Here is a 20,393-nt window from a genome sequence, read left to right as displayed (position 1 = left end):
CTTCCTGGTTATCGATGGGGCATGAACACTTGGGGGGATGAGAGGCCAGCGTGGGGTTTACCTCAGGAGTTCGTCAGCATGCTGCCACTCGGCTTTAACTCCCACCATTTCATGGGCTTGAGCCCTTGCTGCCAAGACATTGATGCCAGCATTTATTCTCTGGGAGGGCCAGGGACAGTCTGTGAAGTCCTGTTGAGACTCTGGGAAAGGACAGTGCAGCTTGGCAGGCATTGCAATCAGGGGATCTCAAAGAACCGTTCTTGACCTTAAGGCCTGGTCTTTGCTTGAATGTTAGGTCAACATAGCTAAGTCCTTCCTAGGTTTGACAGATCCCCACCCGAGTGATGTCATTATGTCAGCTTACTCCAAGAGTAGAAGTGGCTAGGTGGATGGAAGAATGGTTCCATCAACCTACCTACCATCGCCTTCGGGGGGCAGTGTTCCTGCATCACTGGGGAACCCCTCCCGTCAGTGTAGGCTGCACCATACTGTTGGGTTATGCCAGCATAGCCACAACACCACCGCTATAGTCTGCATAGTGTAAACATGGCCAGGCTGGCTGCTAGTGTGCGTGGTGTGTGTGTGGGGGGGGGGGGGTCTTGTTCCATGTACTCGTTACCCAAGGCCCCAGGGTGCTGACTCACCAGTGTCTCGTCTCCTCTCTCTGGGGGCAGGATGTGGATGAAGCCCACTATGCGTATTCCTGTAAGTACCTGAAGAACAAGCCCGTGAAGGAGCTGCGAGATGACCAGTTTCTGAAAATCTGCCTGGCTGAGGAGGAGGGGCTGCTGAGTATCGACATCAGTATTGACATGAAAGGCGTTGAGGGGTGAGGCCAGCTCTGCCCAAGCATTCTCCCCCACGCATCCCCGTAGCCTCAGAGCCCCTTTGACAGCACCCCACTGCCACGCTTGTCCTGCCAACTTCCCTCTGGTGCTCCATCGTGCAGTGGAGCCCTGTTCCCCTCTCAGTGGCAGCCGGGTTCACTGACACAGGAGCAGTTGAGATAATACTGTGGAATGAGACAGGGCCTTACGTATTGATCCTGGTATCAGGACAATAGACGTAGCAGGGTGACAGACGAGGCTTATCCCAACAGAGGCACCTAAAGTGCAGCCTGTGGAGCCTCCTCCACTTCCCCAGAGATCCGGTCTATGAATATGGGAGCTCCCCAGTGCAGTGCTCCAGCTGTTCCAGCCACCAGTCTGCTCCTACCTAGAGGGATGGCTGCATGCTGGGGCCTACTGGTCTCTGCAGGCTGCCCCTCATTATGCGGACTTGGGGGGGCTTTGGGCTTCCAGTTGCTAGCACAGCCCTCAGATGAGTAAAACCAGACCTTTGTCTGGCAGGCTGGCTAAGGGAACATGGGGAGAGCTAGCTCCTCCCTGGGGCTGACCAACAGGGAGCTCCCTGGCCCTTAGGAACCACCACTTCACCGCAGCACAGGCCTCTGCCAGCAATAGTTTAACTAGGAGTACATGCAAGAGCAGACCACAAGTAAAGAGACCCCAGCATGACCAAAGCAGCTCAGCCGTGGGAGGGTCTACAGGGTGACAGCCTAACCTGGGGCACAGTCCTCAGCAGCAGGGCAGAATAGGCTCTGCTGGGGCTGAAGCTGGGCACTGGCCTCTAGGGACCTGCAGCACTTCCACATCCGCTTTGGGGATGCAGACGTCTCCCGCGTGGAAGGCTGTAGGGCTCCCCATTTCCTGAGGTCCAGGCTGCTCAGCAGGAACTGGCGTGACAGCCCCCCCGTCTCTCTCCCTCTCACAGTTATGGGAGTGACCAGACGTATTTTGAGGAAATCAAGCAGTTCTATTACCGCGACGAGTTCAGCCACCAGGTGCAGGAGTGGAATCGTCAGCGCACGATGGCCATTGAGCGTTCCCTCAACCAGTTCCTCTATGTGCAGATGGCTAAAGAGCTGAAGAACAAGCTACTGGTGGAGGCCAAAGAGTACGTCATTAAGGTGAGAGGTGCTTGGGGCCCATGCTGACTCGTCGCCTGCATTCTGGGCTGGGCTGGAGTCACGCTCACAGGTTAGAAGTGTGGGAGGCAGTCCAGGGGAGAGTCCTTTGACGAGGGTACGTGAGGATAGTGAAGAGGCAGGAGGAAGTCAGTGACAAACCCACAGGAACATCCGTGAGTCAGTCTCGTTCCATTCCCCGGGTAGGAAGGAAAGAGGAACATTAGCTACAACTCTAACTGGACCATTCAGGGGTCACCTGCACTAGGGTACTCTACCCGTCAGACCTTGCAAATCAGGGCTCTAGTCCTTCAGTCCCTGGGCCCGTGGGTATGTGCTAGAGCACCATGGACAGGAGGTCCCTGGAGGATGCCCGGCTCTGTGTTGAAGAAACAGGAATCTCTTGGTGCTTAGGGATCCTGACTGCCACAGCAGTGAGAAAGGTAATTCCTTGGCTCTAGAATCAGATTCCCCGGAGACCAGATCTGTCGCTCTAAGTGCTGTGCTGGGAGCTGCTGGTCTGTGAGGTTGTACAGATCCTAGCAGTGAGCTCTGGCCCCAAAGGAACACCCGGTAGCAGGCTGTCCCGGCTGGAAGGAGCAGCATCTCTAGCTCTGTTGGGCTTCTGTGTCTCCCCCCAGCATCATGCTCGGGGCAGGGCACTGTCTGCACCTTGCCCAATGGAGGCCCGTGTGCCTGATGGGATGTGAAGGGAGGGAGACTGGCTTTCTCCCTCACACCCCTCCCTCTTCCTGTCCTTCAGGCTTGCAGCCGGAAGCTGTATAACTGGCTAAAGGTGTCTCCCTACCGTCCAGACCAGCAGGTGGAGGAAGACGATGATTTCATGGATGAAAATCAGGGGAAGGGAATTCGGGTGCTGGGCATTGCATTCTCCTCTGCCAGGTATGAAGGAAAGGGTTGCTCCTGAGTTTACCTGCCATACCAGCCTGTTCCGGTCACTTCAGGGGGGCCCTGTTTGTCTTGCAGAGACCACCCCGTGTTCTGTGCCCTGGTTAATGGTGAAGGCGAGGTTACAGACTTCCTCCGGCTGCCGCACTTCACCAAGAGACGGAACGCCTGGCGGGAGGAGGAGCGGGACAAGAAGGTGAGCTGGGGCGGGGGCTGTGTTCCCCTAGCTTATTCCTGGAGTGGGACAGTGCATGTGGACTGCAGTCAGCAGCAAGCGATCCCAAGCATGTTGGTGAGAGCTGAGTCTGAGACGTATCTGGCTGCATCCTGCCGATGGATCAGAATTGGGAGCAAACCTGTGTACTTGTGAATGGAAGAGTCCTGGACTCTAAGCCCTAGGATCAGTGAGTGGCGAGGAGGGGGTGTGTTCTGGCTGGGTGAGAGGGTCGTAAGCAAGCACTTTGGAAAGCGATCTCTGCTGCACACCAGATCAGGATGGGCCGTAAGGCCAGTGCTGCATAAGGGGCAAGGACAGTCCGGGCTTTGCAGGTGCGATTGCTGAGGGACCCTGCTCGCTGCACCGGGAGCCTTTGGAAAAAGCCCACCCGGCTTACAGAAAGGCCAGAAACAGGCCTTGCTGCCCATGAGTTACAGATTGTTGGAATTGGAATTGGCCTTTGGAGCTGGCGTCACTGCTCCTGCGTGTGCTGCAGTATTCAAGCTGCCATGTCAGGGTCCTCCTCTGCCCCACCAGCCAGCAATAGGCAGCATGGCTCAGTGGAGATCGGGAAGGGCTCCTGGCTTCTGTCCCTGTAACTGTGTGAGCAGGTCACCTCTAGCCTCTCCCCAGCTGAGCCAGCGTGGCCGTTCCCGGGGCTGTCTGGGAAGGGCCAGGAGCCAGCGCTTAGCCCCGCTCTGTTCTGTCTGGCAGAGTGTCGTGGCAGGTCAGTGCCATAGGTAGGTTTGAGGGTTTGCCCTGTGAAATGGAGCTCCGCAGCCTGGGACATGTGCTCAGCGCGTGGTACTGGGAGGCTCTAGTAACCAGCCTGTTTCCATGGAGCCTCTTGCTTCCTTTTCTGTGCTCCAGGCCCAGGATATCGAAACTCTGAAAAAATTCCTTCTGAACAAGAAGCCTCATGTGGTGACAATTGCAGGAGAGAACAGGTACGATGAGCTCTGGCATCCGCTTCCCACGATGCCATCCCTCCCCCTCCCCGCCCCTTGCCACCTGCCATGTTGCACCTTCAGCTGGGTGGGACTGCAGCAGATCCTACAGGGGGAGGAGTTGGCTCTCCGCTCTGCAGTGCTGATGGTGCGCCTACCCCCGCAGAGGCGGTATCTGTCAGTTGCTCCTATCGTCCTCAAGTGAAAATGCTCGTCCCAGAGCCCAGCTGTCTCCAGCATGACACAGATCAGGCAGCCTGGGATCGCCCTGGAGCAGGGTAGGCCACGCCTCTCTCGTGTGGGCCTGTGGCAGTGGGTGGCTTCAGTCCCATTGCTGGTGGTCAGCTGGCCCCTGCAGCAGAGTGAAGAGACCATGGCGAGTGAGCATCCTTCTCCTTCAGACCAGGCAGAAGGGGGGAGCTCGCACTGCCCAAGTGTCCATGGTCGGTGGTTGTATAGCAGAGGCTTCCGGGGCTGCCAGTCCAGCGCCTTTCACCAGTAAGAGCGATCTAAGCCGCAAACTGGGCTTAAGATGCCCCAAGAGACCTGCTGTGCATTGTTCAATTCACTGGCTGGCTTCTGATTTGGTGCTTTTGACTGATGGAGCCTCTTGCTGTTAGCACCTACAGCCGATGGTCAGTTCAGAGGGGCTGGGAGCTGGGGGTGTGACGTGCCCACTGCAGGAGCTGCCTTGGAGATCAGTGTGATTTGAGTGTCCAGCTTTCTTATCTTCCTCCCAATCCCCCTTGGCCATGTCTCCCCAGGGATGCCCAGATGTTGATGGAGGACGTCAAGCGGATTGTGCATGAACTGGATCAGGGGCAGCAGCTGTCTTCCATTGGGGTGGAGCTAGTGGACAATGAGCTGGCCATTCTCTACATGAACAGCAGGAAGTCAGAGGTAAAGCACCAGTGCACCTGTCCTCTTGTGCTCTCTCCAAGTGGCCTGACTTTCCCTGGTCACTGGGAGGATAGCCCGTCTCACTGAAATCCCACCACCTTGGGCAGGCTGGAGGTCTCTGCTACTGCATGGTGATCAAGCCTTGGCTGAGGTGCGTCAGGATTTGGGGTTGGAGGGGCTTGTGAAGGGATCCTGCTGGGGCTGACCGAAGAGACATGCACCAAGAGACTTGGTGGTGGGTATGTATTGGCAAGGTCGGGATGGAGCCTTGCCCACTTGAGCAGAAGGGAGTTGCTGCAACCTAGCTAATATGGGGAGGACCTGGACAAAACGGAACTAGAACTATCCTCTCCTCCTTTCTGCTGGAGCCTTCTTTCTAATTGTAGAAGTGCCCTGGGAGCCTTTGAACCCCTCCCCCAACCTGCCCTGAGTGCTTTTTTGCATTGGTGTCACTTGTCGCCGGTGCTAGTGCTAGCAGCGGTGTGGGCACCGGCAGCAGTGAGAGCCTCGCTCCGTATCTCTGATCCTCTGCAGAACGAGTTCCGGGATTACCCCCCTGTGCTGCGCCAAGCCGTCTCCCTGGCTCGCCGTATTCAGGACCCCCTGATAGAGTTTGCTCAGGTCTGCAGCTCTGATGAGGATATCCTGTGTCTGAAGCTTCACCCTCTGCAGGTAACTGTTCCTTACAGGGGTCTCGGTCAGAAAGAAACGAGCCTGGGAACTTTCAACAGCAGGAACAGGCCCTAAGCTGAGCCAACGTGGCGTCCACCTGTTGTCGAATACGTCCAACTAGCACGACTCCTCACTGCTCCCTTTCTCTAGAGCGCAGTGCTCATCTTCCTCGCGGCCTTAGAGCAGCCTTGTTCGCCACGATAAACCTCCACTCGCATTGAGCCTAAGGGAGGGGTTACACCTCTGAGGACCAGAGTCAGCCCAGATTTGCTTTTGAGCAGCATTGTGTAGACCTGCCCCATGGTGACCCCCTTCTCCCTCGGCAGGAACACGTGGTGAAGGAGGAGCTGCTGAATGCCCTCTACTGCGAGTTCATAAACCGTGTGAATGAGGTGGGAGTGGACGTCAATCGGGCAATTGCTCACCCGTACAGCCAGGCCCTGCTACAGTATGTTTGTGGCCTAGGGCCACGCAAAGGGACTCACCTGCTCAAGGTAAGAATGGAGCTGTCTCAGCTACCGCATAGCTGACATTGTCTTAAAGTTACTATGTGCAAGCCCACATCGTGGCTGCAGCACTGGGAGGCACAGTGTCAGGGCCTGCGCTCGTGGTGTGTCTGACGGCACTGTCCCCACGGGGCCAAGAGAGTGTGGTTATTGTACTGCTAGTGAACTTGGAGCTGAGTGTGGGCCTCTCTCCCAGGTGTGGCTAGGAATCCTCAGCAGATCCGTCAATCCCAGCAAATCCCTGAGGTGGCGGTAGTGTCAGCCAGGATGTGCTGTGGTATCAGGACACTCGGCTGCTTTAGAAAGCACAGAGTGAAAGGCCAAGTACCTCTCCTCACCCTGAGAAGTGTGGCAGTCCTGCCTGCATGTGGTGCTGCTTTTACATCTTCCCTTCGTGTGGCTTTGAGATGCTTCCTGTATGGCAAGGCAAGGGCCCATGCAACAGGAGCAGGGTGGCTGTACCAGATATGCCTTGGACCCCTCACTATTCAGTCTGAGGCCTCTTTTTTCCTTGCCTGTCTTCCACCGGGGCTGGGATATTTGTTCCTTCCGTGTGCTGTATTGCAAAGCTAATGCTAAAATCTCCTCCCTTAGATCCTGAAACAAAACAACACAAGGCTGGAGAACCGGACGCAGCTAGTCACCATGTGTCACATGGGACCCAAGGTCTTCATCAATTGTGCTGGTTTCATCAAAATTGACACAGCATCGCTGGGTGACAGGTTGGTATTGGATGGTGCTACATGCTGTGACATGTGAGCTGCATGGGCTTAGTGCTTGACTGACTGGCTGAAAGGGATTCCATTCCGCAGGGGCAGTATTCCTAGGAATTTCTGTGTGCAGCCTTTCATGTCCAGACAAGTGAGTTTATTACTGGTTATTAATCTGACTCTCTCTAGGCCAACTCAACCTAACCATTCGTGTGAGCAGTGCAGTACAGCACGAATTCGCTGCTGTGATTGGGGGGGGTCCTTTGTGGTGAAGAGAAACCAAAGCTAGAATCAGTTCTTCCCTAGTTAGCGTCTTTGTACCTTTCACCACGCAGACCCATAGACCCTTTTGTTTAGTTCTGGTCTCGCTCGTTGATTTATTTTTAACGCTTTTTTTAACAGTCCCGAACCTGGGGCAGTAGCACAGCACAAGAATTTAACTGGCTCATAAACTGGAAGGAAGATTGTGAGAGTTTGTGTGGAGAATGTATAGAGCTTAAAAATGTTATTAACCAAAGCTAGTGTTAAATAGCAAGTGTGAGGGCAGGTTGACACCAGTTTCTAATCTCTGGATGGTCTCTGGGCTGGGAACATGTTATGTTCAGTGCTGTGCTCTCTGGGCTGCTTCTTACTGTATCTCCCTGGGCTTGGGAGAGTCTCTGGGAACAAAGAGGGCAGCCAGGTGAACTCTTCAGCCTTGCTCTCCTCCCTGGGAGTTCTGGCCCTTCACAGGACACAGACCCCAGGAACGTGAATGCAGGGTCTCTTGGACTGAGGCAAAGTTTCGGTACCTCTGAAGCAGTTTGTTGCAGAGGGTTGCATTGTCAACTAACCACACCTAATTAGTATGAGAGAGCAAATTATAGCCACAGCTTCCTGCTACAGGGTGCAAGCCCTGACGTGCAATACTCTTTTGATCAGACTGTCTAAAGTGCACTGTAGCAACCAGGCTATGCCCAGATGATGTGGGTGGCTGCAGGCTGCACTCTGTCTTTCTCGATTTCATGTTCCTTTAAGAGAATTCTTGTTCATTTAAACAGCGAAATTTTGCGGTGAACTGTGAAAGTGAATAGCAGCAGCAGCACATTCTCTTTAGTCATTTTGCATCCTATGGCCTTTGAATGCACCTCTGGCCTCTTGCAGAGTTTCCAATTTGATGCGTGTGTTTGAATTCGTTTAGCACTGATTCCTACATTGAGGTCCTAGATGGGTCCAGGGTCCACCCTGAAACCTATGAATGGGCAAGAAAAATGGCAGTGGATGCCCTAGAGTACGACGAATCGGCAGAGGATGCCAATCCAGCTGGAGCTCTAGAGGAGATCCTGGAAAACCCAGAGCGTCTGAAAGACCTGGATCTTGATGCCTTTGCTGAAGAGCTGGAGAGACAGGTCTGTGAAGGGGAAGGGAGAGGGGGTGGAGCTGCCTTCCAGCCCTGAACTCTTGGGGTTTGATTGCACAGGGCTTTTCTAGCATGACCGCTAGCCTACATACATTAAACCATTCCATTGTACAAACAGGGTTACGGTGACAAACACATCACTCTGTACGACATCCGAGCTGAGCTGAGCTGCAGATACAAGGATCTGAGAACCCCGTACCGTTCTCCTAACACAGAGGAGGTCTTCAATATGCTGACCAAAGAAACACCAGAGACTTTCTACATAGGTACGTGCCCATCTCCTGGGAGGGCTCCATCGGTTACAGAGCTGCCCTCACAAGCTGCGCCAGGCAGCGGAGGTCTGAGAATGGCAGCTCCGTGAACACTTACTGGGATCGGTGCAAGGTCTGCAGCTCATTGGAGTGCTGCAGAACCAGACCGTTTGTGTCACACTGGATGGCTTTTAGGGAAGGCCACCCGTAGGTACGGGAGTCCTAAGTAATCCAAGTAGCCTCCGGGAGGCCTGCGTGGCATCCCATTCGGGGCACTGTCCAACCCTTGCATGTGCCTGATATACTCCTGTTTCCTCTCCCCAGGCAAAATGATCACCTGCAACGTGACTGGGATAGCCCATAGGAGGCCCCAGGGCGAAAGCTACGATCAGGCCATACGGAATGACGAGACTGGCCTCTGGCAGTGTCCCTTCTGTCAGCAGGATAACTTCCCAGAGCTCAGCGAGGTAAAGTGACTGGGCTGCTCCCGCAGGCGCCGTCTCCATCGTCCGGCTGCTCAGATGTGACGCTGCCCCGGAGCATCCTGTAGGGAATGCAGTACCGGAGGGGCCTTCTGAGAGAGGAGACGCTTCAGGGCAGGGATTGTGCCTCCCGTGTTCAGACAGCACCCAGCACAATGGGCCCCCAACCCCTACTGGAGCCTTTGGCTGTAACCCTCATGTGAATCCTTACGAGTGCTTCTGGAGTTGCCTCTCTAGGTCTGCCAGCACCGCTTGGTTGCTGTGCGAGGGTTGCCCAGTATATCTGACTAGCTGTGACATGGGATGGGAGCCAGTTGGTCACCTTTTCCTCACAGACGGTCAGAGTGGGTTTGTTCAGAGTCAGGACTCTTCTGTTTTATGCAGAGAAGCCCCCCATGGGGTGGAGAAAATAAGCTGATTTCACCCCCATTGTCTCAATTTAAGAACCAGCACAGATGTCCTGCTTTTCGATGGGGCGGTATTTTGGGGTCCTGCCTTAAGAGTGGCAAATTCCAGCCCTGATAGTCAGGACCCTGGGTAGTCAGCGGTTCCCATGGCAGCCATGGGACTCCAGTAGAACCCACCTCTCGCTGCGGAGCTGTGATTCCGAATTGAAAGGGACGTCGACTCTTGCAGCTGCGTGCAGGGTGCAGACATGGCAGGCCCAGCTGGCACGGTCTGAATAGCAGCATAGACAGTGAGGGACGTACAAGAGCATCCTACGTGCCTGAACCCCAAGGGTCCAGAACCTACACAGCCTTTCTACATACCCAAGCAGTGCCTCCCACAGCTACACTGCAACCTTTAGCAGCGCAGTGTCCCGCTGCCTCCCCACTGCTGAAGCCTTTCACTGGCATACGGCTACAGGCTGCAGTGCCAGCTGCGAACGCAGCCTCCCTTTGACTGCAGCGTGTGGCTACATGTGTCATGCCTGTACTCTGCACGCTGCCGTAAGTGTAGACGGAGTCTAAGCATTCTCGCCTTCCTGCTTGCAGAGCAAACCTGCCTGCCGTGAGCCGAGGGTAACGCATAGGAATGCTGCATGGATCAGAGGTTTGAGTGACTGAAACTGTCTTTTCATTTCTCTGAAGCTGCTGCAGGTTCTCCAGTTTGCTGCTACAGCCAGAGAGTTCCAGAACTTACCCGCCTCTTGCTCTGGCACACTCAGGCCCCTCCCTGAATGTGTCTAACAGCATTGAGCTTGTGCTGCCTTCGGAAATTGTTTTCCATGCTGAGTCTCTTCTTCCTTTGCTTCCTTAAGGTTTGGAATCACTTTGACAGCGGCTCCTGCCCTGGCCAGGCTATTGGGGTGAAGACACGGCTGGACAACGGGGTCACTGGCTTTATACCAACCAAGTTTCTCAGCGACAAGGTGGTTAAGCGGCCAGAAGAAAGGGTGAAGGTAGGAGAGCAGAGTGCATCTCCTCTTCCAGCTCCAGTGGCTGTCTCTAAAGAGCTGGTACCAGAGGCTCAGAGTCCTGCTCATCTCTCTCTTCCCCAGATATCCCAGCAACTGCTCTCTTTCCCTTGTGGGCTCTAAATCAACAGTGAATTTAGGTTCTTGTTCGCTTCCTTCTCCCAGACTGCGAGTCTCCCTTAGCTGCTGGTGGGAACTGTGGGAATCAGTTAGCATATGATACTGGGCAGGATTTATTACAGTCGGAATGAAGTCCAGAGCCTGGGAGGCTAGAAGGCATTCTCATGAGGAGCTGACCTTTGTTCCCAGCTTTTGAAATAGCTCGAGGAGCGGCTGCTAGATTCCTGGAGGGTCATTTTCCCTTCACTCGTGGTAGTTTCTCCTATAGCTGAATCCCTCACTCAGAGTTATTTTTCCTAGTTGAATCCATTTCTGTGGCCTGTCTGAGTTACTTGTTCTCCTTCCGAACGGGGACCAGGGCCCTCTTAGTAGAATCCCATGGGTATAGAATGCAGGTGTGCACATCATTACAAGAGAAGAGTTGACCTCCGTGCTCTCCTTTGGGATCTTGCCGAGGGAACGAACATTTAGATGAAGGACTATCCAGTTGAGATCTGAGGTCTCCTAGCAATCCCTTAAGGGGACACTGTCAACTTAAACACGTTTAAATGGACTACAACATTCCAGCTTCTGCTAGAGCCCCTTTAAACAACGTGACCTGGACCTTTAAAATGTTATGGGTTTTTCTGCTCCCCTGTTCATTTAGAAGGGTCTTTTGGACAGGCTTGAAAAAGGGGCCCCCCCCCCCCCGCCACTCTATCGTGTGTGTGTGCGCGCACACCTGACTGCTCACTTCCCCCTTCAGCTCAGAGGCACTAGGCGACACCAGCAACAGAACAAGGAAGCTGACTATGCAAAGGGCTGTGAAATGCCAAAGAAAACACACTGGGGAAGAGACAGATTCTCCTCTAATCCCTTCCAGGTCTAGCCCTCTATAGGGTCATTGTAACAGTGGTAGATAAACAGCTTTCAGAGGCAGGGGCGGCTCTAGGTTTTTGGCCGCCCCAAGCAGTCATGCCCGGGAGGCGCCCCCGAGCCGCGGGAGCAGCGGACCTCCCGCGGGCATGACTGCAGAGGGTCCACTGGTCACGCAGCTCGGCTGGACCTCCCGCAGCTGCGGGCGGTTCGCAGGTCCGGCGGCTCCGGTTGAGCTGCCGCAGTCATGCCTGTGGGAGGTCCACTGGAGCCGCCGGCCGAGCGTCCCCTCCGCAGTCATGCCTGCGGCAGGTCTGCTGCTCCCGGGGCTCCGGTGGACCTCCCGCAGGCATGACTGCGGCAGGTCCGCCGGCCCAGCCTGCCGCCCCCCCGGGAAAGGGCCGCCCCAGGCGGGTGCTTGCCCCGCTGGGCTCTGGAGCCGGCCCTGTTCAGAGGGATAGCTGATTTTTATTTTTGGGTTGATGTGTCCCTTTAAATACTCGAGGTAAGCCCACCACACCTGGTGTGGCTATGATAGGACACTCGCCGAGTGACAGGTGCAGCACGTGAGTTGCACCTGCTGACTAATCCAATCTGCCCCTCCTCCGCAGGTGGGAATGACTGTTCACTGTAGGATCATGAAGATAGACATTGAGAAGTTCAGTGCAGACCTGACCTGCAGGACGTCAGACCTGATGGATAAGAACAATGAATGGAAGCTGCCCAAAGACACTTACTATGACTTTGATGCTGAGGCAGCAGATCACAAACAGGAAGAAGACTACAAGAGGAAGCAGCAGCGCACAAGTGAGTATCCCTTCTCTAGGGCCCTGAGAACCGGGCACATGGACATTCGCAGTCTGCCCCAGGGAAAAGAAATGTGATTGGATGTTCCTTGCAATAAAACCACTGCCGTGGGAATGCTAACTGCCCACTTGTGTCCGACAGCATACATCAAGAGGGTGATCGCTCACCCGTCATTCCATAACATCAGCTTCAAGCAAGCTGAGAAGATGATGGAGACCATGGACCAAGGCGATGTGATCATCCGGCCAAGCAGCAAGGGGGAGAACCACCTGACTGTCACCTGGAAGGTGAACGATGGGATTTATCAACATGTGGATGTCCGAGAGGAGGGCAAGGAGAACGCCTTCAGTTTGGGCTCCACCCTTTGGATTAACACAGAGGTAAGAGCCAGGTGGAACGTGACTGGGGACATGAACCTGGCAGAGTGGATCCCACCCCAGTTAATAGAAGATGAAATGCTGACTCAGCAAGGGGGGTGGGCAGAGTCACCCCAGAGGAACTGCTAAAGGATTGAATGGTTGGGAGTTTAGAACCCAGAGGTGGTAGCAGAAGCCGGGGTGCTGGCTTGTGCCATATGTTACGTACAAATAGGCCAACAAACCGAAACCTTTCCTGGCTTCATAAAGCTGGGTTAGAAACAAGGTGGTGTGGAAATCTGGAAACTGCCTTGGCCAGCCTGTGAGCGGGATCCTGAGGCTTCGCTCTTCTCACAGGTGCTTCCAGACTGTTTGGGAACAGCTTCCAGTGTCAGTCACTTCCAGTTCCTGAGCGAATACTCATCAGACAGCCTCTCTCTTCAGATTTTAGAGTAACTGATGGCTCTGTGTAAAAGAATCATAGAGATTAGTGTTAGAAGAGCCCATTAGATAATCCAGTTCAGTGATTCTCAACCTTTTCAGGTCGCTGTGACCCCTTATCTGAAGTGTAAGAAAACAAAACAATGCATCCCTTTTACATTTGTTTCTAAAGTAAATGTGAGGGGGAAATGGATCCATGATAACAGTGCAATCAATGCCTGTGCAGCGTATTTGTTGTGCGTTTCAGGAGGCTGACAAAGAATACTTGACCTTGAGGAGTCGGGAATGAGATTTTTCTTTGCTTAGATTGTATTTCCAATGCCTCATGACTCCCGATTGCCTTTCATGCCCTCACCCCGTGTCGGTTTCAACCCACCAGTTGAGAGACCCTGATCTAGTCCAACCGCTGCAAGACAATTTGCTGTGCTACATTTTCCCAGCTGCTCCTTTAGTGTACGGAACAAAGTGCTTCCCCCCCGAGCCTGTCAGATAGAGTCGGGGTCACCGTTTATCCCTGAGACTGAAAGGAACCGAGCTGCCCCCCACTTGCATTGGTGCAGGTGGGGTACGTTAATCCTGCAGAGCACGTGTCTGAGGGAGCGGGCTGTCCAGGGAGCTAGGACACTTGCCCTGCACTCTAGTCATCCTGTGGTGCCTTCCCCTGTAGCAGTTCAGGGTTAAGAGGATCTGAGCTTCCAAGGCCTGGGCATCGCTCAGCGCAGCGGGTTTGGTTTTGCCTCTGGAAGATCAGGAGTCAGACTCAGGATAACGTGGCTCTTTCTTTGTTCGTTCCAAGGAATTCGAGGACCTGGATGAAATCGTCGCTCGCTATGTCCAGCCAATGGCATCTTTTGCTAGAGACCTGCTAAGTCACAAATACTACCAAGACTGCAGTGGCGGAGACAGGAAGGTGAGCCTGCCAGAGGGGCTGTTGCGGAGCTGTAGGAAGCAAAGCTGGCTGCCCCAGATCAGTCTCCTGGCCTCTGCGAACACTAACCATTGAGTTCAAGTCAGCGTTAAGAGAAGAGGTTCATGTGTTCTGTGCTCGTGTTGGTCACTTCCCAGCTTTGGGTCTGGGGGGAGCCAGCTTGGAGCGGTGGAACCAGCACGGAGCTTGGCCTGGCTTGCTGGGCCGAAGGTCTGAAGGGCCGTGTCAGTGCCTACGCCAGGAAAGGGAGGGCCCTGACGGTGCTGGCACATCACGAAGGCAAGGGCAGATAGGGGTCTCTCCCTCTCCAGCTCTGCCACTTCCCCACGCTAGGGGAAGGGCTCTCAGACGGGACACAAGTGCCCTAAAGCGGGGATGAGGGGATGCTGCTCCCCTCACACCATTGCCTGGAGCGCTGACCTAAGTAAGCACGAGTGTGTCCATCTGGCCCTCCCAGTTGCCTCCACCGAATGGTTACAGCTCCCGGCCCTACGTGCCACACTCAGTATTGTGAAATGAGCCCTGGATGAAAGCACTGGATGCTGTTTGGGTCTGGACACTGCCATGGGGAGGGGTGGGCTGGCAGAAGCCAGCACTGCAGAGTTCTTAGGCAGCACACACCTGTGAGTCCTGGCGCTGCCCCAGGCTGCACAGAGCATCTCAATGGAGCGTTTGTCTCTTCTCCTCTAACCAGAAACTGGAAGAACTTCTAATAAAGACCAAGAAGGAGAAGCCGACCTTTATTCCTTACTTTATCTGTGCCTGTAAAGAGCTACCTGGGAAATTCCTTCTGGGATACCAGCCTCGAGGGAAACCGAGGTCAGTGGTGCATGTACGTTGCTGGGTGCAGCTGGCTGTCAGTCACTGCAGGGCCTGGGCCGAGGCTTGTCCCCTGCCTGACTTTTCTTGGGCTCCGCTCTGGTTCAGTGTGTAGCAGCAGCCCTGACCCCTGGGGTTTGGCCTGCAGGTGCCTCACACATGTCATCTCATCAGCTTGGCTGCTGATGCCTTTGACCAAGTGGCCATCGTGAGCCATGTCCCACCCCTCAGCAGGGGAGGATATGGATTCCGCAGGTGTTGGCATTTCCAGGGTAATGGCCAAGTGTTACTGGGGCTGGGTTGGAAGCTGATTCAAGGCGGGTGGTCCCAGCAGAGTCTGTGCCTCAGATAACTATGGGTTCATTTCTGATGTATCTGGGCACCACGTGCCCTCCCCGTCCCTTTCTCCCACTGTGTTGGGTGGAGCTGGTTATTGCCAGCAATCGGTGAAACTGTGCTGCAGTGTGATGTGCTCGTCTCTCCCCCTTCCTGACCTTACAGGATAGAGTACGTGACGGTAACACCAGAGGGATTCCGGTACCGGGGACAGATCTTCCCTACGGTGAACGGGCTCTTCCGGTGGTTTAAGGATCATTATCAGGACCCAGTGCCAGGTGACCCCCAAATCCTAATCACCAGGGTTGTTCTGTCCTGCAGGAAATCAACCAGTGAGCAGACTAAGGGCTGGCTCGTGCTCCTTGGATAGTCTAAATGGAAATGGGATCAGGCATCTGTCAGCAATTAGTCAGAGCTGGTAGCTGCTTCCAATTACAGGGACTTGTATAGCCTAATTAGCTGAGCTGCTCAGAGGTGCCCCTAATCCCAGATAATCTCTCTTCCCGGTGGTGTACAGAGGAGGTTACCTATGAATACCTCTGCTCATCACAAATCCAGAACCTTTCCCAGATCCACTGAAGTCTGGATTCTCTTGGCGCATTAGAGAGTGGTGACTATTGGGGTGCCAGGGTGTCACACATACCTCTCTCTTTTGTTTCACAAGGTATCACCCCCAGCAGCAGCAGCAGGACTCGGACCCCAGCCTCCATCAATGCTACTCCTGCTAACATTAACCTAGCGGGTGAGTACCGGCCTCTCTCCTTGGTCAGATCTATGGAGGCTGACTCTGAAGCTAGTCCCCGGACCAGAGTCAGATTCTCTTTGTCTTCACTTGGAATTTGGTGTTTTCTCTTCTAGATCTGACCCGAGCCGTGAATGCGCTGCCTCAGAACATGACCTCGCAGATGTTCAGTGCCATCGCAGCGGTGACGGGCCAAGGGCAGAACCCCAATGCCACGCCTGCACAGTGGGCATCCAGCCAGTATGGCTATGGAGGCAGCGGAGGGGGCAGCAGTGCATATCATGTAGGTGTATCTTGAGTACCCAAGCCAGAGTGGTGGGACTCAAAGGGAAGGGGCTGCCTCTCATGGAAGTGCTGCCTTCCCCTGCGGCATTAGAGATTGGCTGTGCAGGAGACAGCACAATGGGCTGTATGGACCAGTGGCCTGCCCTGATACCGAAGGGCAGTATAGACCTGCAGTGGTCAGCCAGCGGCCTAGCTGCAGCGTTCGGCCCTGCGGTGCAGGTTCCTGGGCCTTGTTCCGTGCCCCCAGGGCCAGGAACATTGGAAATGCAATGCTGCTGCGAGGAAGGTTTGTCTGGCTCCCAAGGAACATGCCTGGGGTTGGTTGGGACCCAGTGGTGAGGGAGAGGGACACAAAACCACATGATGTGCTTCAGTATCCACAGCATGGAGCTGCGCATGAAAGGGATTAGCTATGAAAATATGTGCTGAGCTTGCAGGGCTTTTCAGCTGGGAGGTGCACAGGCAGGCGAGTGCTCCAGCTCTGCCTAGTGCCCGAAGATGGCCCTGGACTCTGCTCCCAACCCACCGCTGAGCAGTTCCCTGCGTGAGTCTGCACCTGCCCGCTCGGCACAGCTGCAGGAAGGGCTAGGCTGGGCTCAGTGCAGCAGATGCTCCCTGCCCCCTTGGGAAGCTCTCCGCTAAAACACTCCTCCTTGGGCCAGGCACTCTGGGGTTGACATCTGGGAAGCAGCATCTGGGGCCTATCGGAGTCCCCACAAAACCCTGCCGTGGCGCTAAGCCGCTCCCTGAGGAAGGCATGGCGGCTTGGTGACGTGTAGGGAGGGCCTGACCCTGCCTCCTGCTCTCTGGGTAAGAGGTGAGGGAACGTGCTGTGCTCTGGGCATCTGTGTCAAGCCTAGCCCCAGTGGTGCACTAACCTGAGGGTGTCTGTCCCCTTGCAGGTCTTCACAACTCCAGCACAGCAGCCGGTGGCCACCCCTCTGATGACCCCCAGCTACTCCTACACGACCCCCAGCCAGCCAATTACAACACCTCAGTATCATCAGCTCCAGGCCAGTACTACACCCCAGTCCACCCAGTCGCAGCCATCATCCAGTTCCAGGCAGAGGCAGCAGCCGAAGTGAGTAGCTCGTTCGTGGTGCTGGATGTGTGCAGCTGTCTGCTGTCTTTGAGCCGCTGTTGCCCTGCCACAGGAGCACTTCCCTGGCGGCAGGATACAGGTTCTGCCGTAACTCTGCCTGCTGCCAGTAGGGGGCGTGCTGAACAGGCCGGGGGGAGGGCGCTGCATCGCTGTGGTGCTGGGGGCCCAGCCCCTGCTCAGAGGGCAGGGGAAGAGGTGTCTGGCGAGTACTGCGGCTGAACAAGGGCGAAGAGCGTAGTCCCGGCCCACGGGCTCTGAGGAAATGGATTCAGGCCGTGGTGCTGATGGGGGGGTAAAGAAGCCAGTCCAGGGGGCTGAGGGCTGGCCCCCTCTGACAGTGTGGCACTGAGTCAGGAGTCGGGAACCCGTTCCTCGGCCAGGCGCGAGGGTGGAACGGAGTCTGCTAAGGAAATTGGCCACAATGGGTCCCATTGACTAGCAGCCACTCTGCAGCTGCGAGGAATCTGCTACCTCAGACATAACTGAACACGGTCCACGGAGTTCTGCAGGCGCACTAGAGCCGCTGCCTCAGGCTGCAGAGCCCGCGGGTCCCGGCAGGCAGTAACCGTGCTGGGGGAGGAAGTCTGCATGGGCTGCCCTGTCACCCGCCTGCCTTTGAATAGAAGAGAGAGCCTTTGGGGCCTCCGGTAGTGTCACCCTTCTGCAAAGGCAGCGCCTGGGGAGGGAAACTGACCCTGTTGGGCTCCTGCTATTCAAATGTTTCACTTCCTGCTTCTGCCTGTCTAGGTCCAACAGCCACGCTGCAATCGACTGGGGGAAAATGGCCGAGCAGTGGCTCCAGGAAAAGGAGGCTGAGCGGAGGAAACAGAAGCAGAGGCTGACCCCTCGTCCATCTCCCAGCCCCATGATCGAGAGCACGCCCATGTCCATTGCTGGGGACGCCACACCGCTTTTGGATGAAATGGATCGATAGGCCTTGCTGGACCTGACCCTTCACCTTTGTTCTTTCTCTGGGGAGGGGAAGGGGAGAGAGAACAGCTGAGAACGAGTTCCCTTCCCTTCTCCTATTTTATACTTCATAAAACGATGTGAAACGACACTTGGTGTGTCCACCCACATGAGCTAATATACCTGGCAGGGCTGGCATCTGTACACACACACATCATAGGAAGGGATGCTGCAGGCGCCTCTGCGCACTAAACCTTGGTTCGCCGTGTGGGAAGCTCAGCAGAACAGTTATACAGGTCGATCGAGCCCCTTTAGAAATGAGCAGCGACCTGCTTTCACAGCCAAAGACTAGAAGGCAAACCCAGCTGGAAATGCCAGCTCTTGGCCTAGAGCGAAGTTTTATTTTGATCGTCTTGTATTCTGACCGTCGCCCGCCCCCGTTCCGACCCACGGAACGAAATCATGTGGGGGCTCAGATAGCTCAGCCCAGATCCTCTGACGTTTCTGCTACTGTATGCTTGGTGGCTCCTTGTGTAGGGGGCTCTGCAAAACTCCACCAACTGCCCCAGCTGTATTTGCAAGGCTGTGTTAGCAGAGCAGCTCTGGGCTAGGGCTCTTGCCAGAGCGAGCAGCAGCTGGTTCACAGGCTCATCCTCTCCTGGCTTCATTTGGGACAATATTTATTCAGTTGGTTTTTAACTCAGACTGCAAAGCAAAACCCTGGGTAACAGCAGCTTTGCCAAGAGTTAGCAGGAGCTAAGGCACTGCAAGGGCAGCCACTCCTGTGGTGAGGAGAATGCAAATCAGCCTGAGTGCATGTCCTCTGTCATACTGCTTAGCTCTGTCCACATGTAACCGAAAAGGGTGAATAAATAGTGTTTCTACTGAACACTAGTCTGGAGGTGTTCTCTTCTCATCCTGTATTGCCTGCCCGCTCCTCTCCACCACCGGTTTGCTGCAGACGCAGAGTACAGCAGTGAACCAGGAAATGCCCCTCGTGTGTTGCCCAAGTTGCCTGCTAAGTGCTGGTGGGTTGATGCTGAAGAATATTTTACGTTGAATGTGTTGTATGAGGTTCTCAGCCCAGCGTGTCAGGGCGACACCCCTGGCGCTGCCCTCCCCTCTGTCCTGGCAGGAGCCAGGGAGGAGGCTGATGGAACGCAGGCACTATCTGGCCTGGCTCAGAAGCAGCCCTGCCAGCGCTGAGGGCTCTGTGTTTCATACGCTTCCCTGTATTTCTCCACCTGCCTTCTCCAGGAGGATTTTGCCTGGAAGCAGGATTTTTGTTGTTTGGCTCTAATGTCACAACCCACTGCTTGAGGTCCCAGAGGGCTCTGCCCTCAGCTGGGAAAGGAGCAGAGAGCTCAGGAAACAAAGGTCCTGTTGCATGCAAATGCCCTTGAATCACAAGAGCTGCAGGAGACAGGAAGGTGAAGCTGTTCTCCCCAGGAGTGCAGGACCTGGCTTCCCTACAGCTCCCCCGGGGGCTGCCTGGCTGCATCTCTCTCCTTACCACGCAGGCGGGCTCTGCTCGGCGGCAGATTAACAAGCATACTAACCTTACGCTGTTTGTTTGTTTTGTTCAGTTCTGTATGACAGGAAATTGACTATGGAGTAGCTCTCTGTGAGGGAACCTGCCAGAGAGTCATGGCGCTTTGTCCGGATGCTCCTTATGGCTGTCTTTGGTTTTAGTTTTTTCCCTTTCCATCAATAAAATTCTACTTTTGGGATGTTGATTGTACCCAGCGTTCTCCCTGCCTACTGCACTGATGCTCTCCTCTCCGTAAGGCACCTCCTGCCCTGCTCTGGGGCTGCCAGGTGTAGCTGCGCCATCATCTCTCTGCTCTGGTGGGATGGGTCTGGTCTGATCTCCAAAGAGATGACTGGGAAGATGTGCACGAGCTGCCGCTAGTAGCAAACGGGAGCCTGGGTTTCCCTCTGCAAGTCGAGATCCCCTCCAACGCCCTGCATCCTTCACCAGAGGAGGAGTTAGTGCCAATATGGCTGCAGCACTACATCGCTCCCATTTGCACCCAGGGCATCTCTTGGAAGACTCTGCCTAGCAGCGTTTGGCTGAGCTCAGAGGCACTGCACCGTGGTTTTAAATCTCTCTTCTGCTACTGCTCTTGCCTGTGGCCACTCGGTGGGGGTGGAAAGCTTTGGAAAGGACGTTTCCAGGGTTAGGCTGTCTAAAAAGCACTTGCTCGCTGAGCTGCACTGCTGTGCCCGAGTGACAAGCAGCACCCTTGGCTCTGTGCCCATGGTAAATAGGCTGCTCACTTGTGATCTGTGTCTGGGTTCCCATGATCCTTTGTCC

At 55.0% G+C, this 20,393-nt stretch overlaps 1 protein-coding gene across 2 annotated transcripts in view; it reads left to right on the top strand.

The window, feature by feature from the left end:
* Positions 1-19,806, top strand: part of SUPT6H (SPT6 homolog, histone chaperone and transcription elongation factor) — a 40,216-nt gene extending 20,410 nt beyond the window's left edge. Inside the window, exons 16-38 of one of the 2 annotated variants that reach the window (XM_044993954.1) lie at positions 675-829; positions 1,774-1,969; positions 2,730-2,869; positions 2,954-3,071; positions 3,963-4,039; positions 4,804-4,939; positions 5,474-5,611; positions 5,938-6,105; positions 6,712-6,839; positions 8,008-8,215; positions 8,345-8,492; positions 8,802-8,944; positions 10,221-10,361; positions 11,963-12,158; positions 12,300-12,538; positions 13,752-13,865; positions 14,578-14,702; positions 15,204-15,316; positions 15,703-15,780; positions 15,897-16,063; positions 16,968-17,146; positions 17,915-18,132; positions 18,186-19,806. In XM_044993954.1, the coding sequence (XP_044849889.1) occupies positions 675-829; positions 1,774-1,969; positions 2,730-2,869; positions 2,954-3,071; positions 3,963-4,039; positions 4,804-4,939; positions 5,474-5,611; positions 5,938-6,105; positions 6,712-6,839; positions 8,008-8,215; positions 8,345-8,492; positions 8,802-8,944; positions 10,221-10,361; positions 11,963-12,158; positions 12,300-12,538; positions 13,752-13,865; positions 14,578-14,702; positions 15,204-15,316; positions 15,703-15,780; positions 15,897-16,063; positions 16,968-17,146; positions 17,915-18,101 (3,294 nt within the window). In that variant the 3' untranslated portion in view covers positions 18,102-18,132; positions 18,186-19,806. Of the gene's footprint in view, positions 1-674; positions 830-1,773; positions 1,970-2,729; positions 2,870-2,953; positions 3,072-3,962; positions 4,040-4,803; positions 4,940-5,473; positions 5,612-5,937; positions 6,106-6,711; positions 6,840-8,007; positions 8,216-8,344; positions 8,493-8,801; positions 8,945-10,220; positions 10,362-11,962; positions 12,159-12,299; positions 12,539-13,751; positions 13,866-14,577; positions 14,703-15,203; positions 15,317-15,702; positions 15,781-15,896; positions 16,064-16,967; positions 17,147-17,914 lie in introns of both variants that reach the window. The other variant, XM_044993953.1, reaches the window with a different exon arrangement.
* Positions 19,807-20,393: the final 587 nt, after the last annotated feature.

The sequence above is a fragment of the Mauremys mutica genome, chromosome 19 (genome assembly GCF_020497125.1).
Source record: "Mauremys mutica isolate MM-2020 ecotype Southern chromosome 19, ASM2049712v1, whole genome shotgun sequence".
Classification (NCBI taxonomy): domain Eukaryota; kingdom Metazoa; phylum Chordata; order Testudines; family Geoemydidae; genus Mauremys; species Mauremys mutica.
The sequence above is the reverse complement of the archived record's forward strand: the minus strand, read 5'-3'. Positions and strand labels throughout refer to the sequence as shown.